We start from the raw sequence: 4,704 nt of genomic DNA on the forward strand, positions 1-4,704 counted from the left end.
TAAGTAGGTAAAATTAAAGCATAATAAATATCCTTAGTGATATCACTAAGGATACTTTAAGAAAAATAAGAAAAACAAACAAGAACAAAAAACAATCCCAGAAGTATCAAAAAATGAACCTAACCAATCAGAGATCAATAGGGTGGATTTTGTTTTGTTTTGTTTTGTTTTGTTTTTTTGAGACAGGGTTTCTCTGTATAGCCCTGCCTGTCCTGGAACTCACTCTGTAGACCAGGCTGTCCTGGAACTCAGAAATCTGCCTGCCTCTGCCTCCCAAGTGCTGAGATTAATGGCGTGCACCACCATGCTCAGCAGGATTAATATTTTTAAATTTGTTTATTGGATCAAAATGTTTTATTTTATTTAAAAAGAAAATATATTCACTTTGATAAATAAAAGCAAATATATATTTACCTTCAAACATAAACTAATAATTTTAAAAAGTTTTCATTGCATGTGCACATGTGTGTGTTGTATATCTATATATAGTTATATGCTACCTGCAGAGGCCAGAAGAATCAAATCCCCATGGTGCTAGGATTACAGGTGATGTGAGTCACCTGATATGGGTTCTGGAAATTGAACTTAGGATCCCTGGAGTATATACTCTTAACTGCTAAGCCATTTCTCAGGCCCTATAAACTAAGCCCTTTTATCTGAGTTAATTTATATATTAAATAATGAGATTCATTCATTTTCAAACTAGATCCTTACCTGTAAGTCATATGAAAGTGAATGTTAAATATTGCATATGTAGCACATATAATTAGGGGGACGTATGTGTTGCTTGAGTATGCACAAGTGGAGGGCAGAGGTTGATTCTGGGTATCTTCCCTAATCACTCTCCATTTGTTCTGAAGCTCTCATTGAACAAAGAGCTCATCAATTCAGCTAGAGTAGCTTAACATTTTGCTGGATGGAAAGCCACTGTTTCCTAGAATGTACGTTTTTAACCATTATATTTCTCCTCCAGTGGTGGGATAAAATCTTGAGCCTAGTACACGCTAGGAAAGCTCCCTACCTTTTTCTAAAAAAGTAAGCCTTACTGTGTGACACACTCAAGTCATTTGTAAACGTGCTATGTGTATAACTCCAACTAGCTTTCCTTCAACTTTCAATCCTTTTTCAGTCTCCCAAAAGTGCTGCAGTTATAGTTATGTGCAATGACACCTGGCTTAACCAATTTTAGTTATTTACTTTTTGTTTGTTTTTTTCAAGACAGGGTTTCTCTGAGTAGCTGTCCTGGAACTCACTTTGTAGACCAGGCTGCTCTCGCTATCTGCCTGTCTGCCTCTAGCACACTGGAATTAAAAGTGTACACCACCATCACCCAGCTCTGAACCAATTTTTAATCACAATGTAAATCCTGTTTAAGGAGTTACTTTCCTATATATTTCAATATCTAATGCTTCTCAAGCTAATACTCATTTTCTTATCACCTAACAGGACTCTGAATTATCTGCATATTGTTTTATAAAATTATATCAAAATCAAGTATTAATATTTATGCTGTCATTTTCCTAATTAAATTTTTTTTTAATTTTTCCACTTTTTAACTTGGATAGTGGAGAGAATCCAGTACATATAAAACAATTTCAATGTAGGCAAGATCATATATTCCCTAAAAAAAGTGTTTATGTGTGCCCGTGCATGTCACACAGGTGTGGGTACTCTAGAAGACCTGAAGAGGCTGTTGGTTCCACTGTAGCTGAATTTAGGAGGCAAAGGCAGGAGGATCTGCATCATTTTGAGGCCAGCCAGGTCCACCAGCTAAAGCTGAAAACCATGTCTTGAATCCACCCCAAACCCCAAAAAGCAGCACAGGTTCATTTATAAAACTAATAAGAAAGCATATAGGAATCTTTCTTTAAACAGAAAGCTTTATACAAGTTTACATAAACACTTCTTTTTCCTGGATCAATTTACTTATTTCCTAGGGCTAGATACTTTAAACACCAAAGTGCTAATCTGGATAATTAAGAGATGGACATGGGCTAAAAGAAATTCATAATATTGAATTGGTTACCTCTTTTTCCATAGCAGCTTGGTGTTTCTTAATAAGTTTCTCCATTTCTGCAGCAAAATTATTACGTTGAGTTTCAAGATCTTTGTCTAATCTGAGCCGGTGTTCATCCATCTCTGCCTTCAGTTTATTTTCCAGAGTCATCAGCTGCTTTTGATGCTGTCGCCTCATCCTCTTGTAACCAGACATCTGTTCTCTAAGTTCAGAGTCCTGCTCATGTTCTTGCATCTGTCTTGTAACCTAGACATACAATTGAGAAGGAAAAAAGACAAGAAGGGAAAACAATTTTCCTTCACAAGTATTTAGAAAGCTGGGCATGGTGGTGCGGGCCTGTGATCTTAGCATTTGGCTGTCTAAAAAAAGAAATTGCCAAAAGTTCAAAAGTATAGACTGGCAGCACTATATACAATGAGTGTCAGGCCAAATAAGTCTTTCACATCATAAAACTCTGTCTCTACTAAAAATAATGATAAAGAATTTAGAATATTACTATTAAAGCGGTAATGAACAGTTTAAAATTGAAATTTCTAGCAGATATTTTAAAGAAAATATGAAAATATGAAGTATTTAGAATACAAAATATTGAGGAAAATAAAGCAGGAAGATGAGCATTATAATAACCAAGACAGTATGGAACTGATACAAGGCTACGCTAAGTGGATCAAGAAGGAAAACACAGATGCTGCAATGGTAGTGCACACCTATAACCCCAGCACTCAGGAGCCAGAGGCAAGTTTTTGAGGCCACCTTGGTCTACAGAGTGAGTTCCTAAGGAAGAGATTGAATCACAATCTAAAAACCTAATCAACAGCTGGTGAGATGGCTCAGTGGTTAAGAGCACTGGCTGCTCTCCCAGAGGTCCTGAGTTCAATTCCCAGCAACCACATGGTGGCTTACAACCATCTGTAATGGGATCTAATGCCTTCTTCTGGTGTCTCTGAAGACAGTGACAGTACACTCATATACATAAAATAAATAAAACCTACTTTAAATAAATGGAAAAACTGTTTAAGAACATAAATCTTTCCTAGCTTTTTATGTTTTTCAAGGTTTTATTATTTTATGTCTACAGGTGTTTTTATCTTATGGACATCTGTACAGCACAGGTATGCCTGTCACCTGTGGAAGCCAGGAAAGGGTGCTTGATCCACTGGAACCTGAATTACAGATGGTAATGTGAGCCATCACATGGGTCCTGGGCACTGAACATAAGTCCTTGGGAAGAGCAGTCAGTGCTTTTAACTGCTGAGTGTTTCTAGCCCCCTTTACATTTTTATTAAACTTTTAACCTAAAAGTATGAGGTCACAAAGAGGTTTTCCTGGAGGTTAAAGAGATGGCTCAAAGGTTAAGCTGCTTTCCCAAAAGACTCTAGTACCTTCATGGCAGCTCACAACTTCTGTTCCAAGCACTTTATTAACCACTTGTGTTCCTAGACCCATAACCACTGTGTTCTTGACTATACAACATTATCATTTCATGGCCATATTACACTGTATAGTTGGCAAGCCAGACAGGCAACTTTAAACTATTTATTTTGGTGTGTGGTATTGACGACAGAACTTAGGGGTTTGGAATATATGATTTAAGTGTTTTAGCTACTGAGGAAAACTGTCAATTCTTATTTTGTTTTGTTTCAGATAAGGTCTCAACTATGTGGTTCCAACTGGCCTTGAACACAAGATCCTACTTTATCACTCTTTTTTTTTTAAGGTTTATTTATTTTATGTGTATGACTACACTGTAGCTGTAAAGATGGCCATGAGCCATCATGTGGCTGCTGGGAAATTGAACTCAGGACCTCTCCTTGCTCCAGCCCACTCGCTCGGGCATAATACACTGTAGCTGTCTTCAGACACACCAGAAGAGGGTACCCGACCTCATTACAGATGGTTGTGAGCCACCATGTGGTTGCTGGGATCTGAACTCAGGACCTTCGGAAGAACAGTCAGTGCTCTTACCCGCTGAGCCATCTCGCCAGCCCTATCACTCTTAAGTGTTAGAATTATAGGTATATGCAATATGCTATGATACTTGGCTCATGCCAATATATCCTAATAACATTCATATGGTATATTAATGTACTTTCCATTAACTAAATATTCTCATTTTATCATGCTTGGTTTTACAGGGTTTCACTGTGTTTCAATTGCTGGGATAGAACTGTCTATGTTTACCAGGGTCGTCTTAAACTCACAAAGATCCTCCTGCCTCTGTATCCCAAGTCCAGAGATTAAAGGTGTACACTATGACTATCCACCTGGCTTTCAAAATCTTTTACAATTTTATATATTTTTTAACAACGTGGATCTTCAGAGGAAAAATGAGAATATTAGGGCAAGCATGCTTATGACTTTGCCTAGTATCCAAAGAGGCAGAAAAAGGAAAAAGGATATATACTTTTCTAATCTGAACTCAGAGAAGTGAACAGGTTTTGCAGTAAAGATCTAAGCATAGCCTGAACAGGGTTTTAAATGCCCAATAACATGTTTGCAATGAAAAAAAAATCCATACCCATTGCTATTTGGGAAATGGAAATGACACTTAGAGCATATTATTACAACCACTTGCCAATTCCAAACAGGTCCCTCTTTCTAGCTACCTTAAGCATGTCTTTCCCTTATGGTTAAATTCTTTTGTCTGTCTGTCTGTCTGTCTGTCTGTCTGTCTGTCTGTCTGTCTC

At 37.4% G+C, this 4,704-nt stretch overlaps 1 protein-coding gene across 1 annotated transcript in view; it reads right to left on the reverse strand.

The window, feature by feature from the left end:
* Positions 1–4,704, reverse strand: part of Taok1 (TAO kinase 1) — an 88,667-nt gene that overhangs the window by 15,200 nt on the left and 68,763 nt on the right. Inside the window, exon 16 of the mRNA XM_031354046.1 lies at positions 2,015–2,263. Within this exon, the coding sequence (XP_031209906.1) occupies positions 2,015–2,263 (249 nt within the window). The remainder of the gene's footprint in view (positions 1–2,014; positions 2,264–4,704) is intronic.

Source organism: Mastomys coucha, unplaced genomic scaffold (genome assembly GCF_008632895.1).
Source record: "Mastomys coucha isolate ucsf_1 unplaced genomic scaffold, UCSF_Mcou_1 pScaffold5, whole genome shotgun sequence".
Lineage (NCBI taxonomy): Eukaryota > Metazoa > Chordata > Mammalia > Rodentia > Muridae > Mastomys > Mastomys coucha.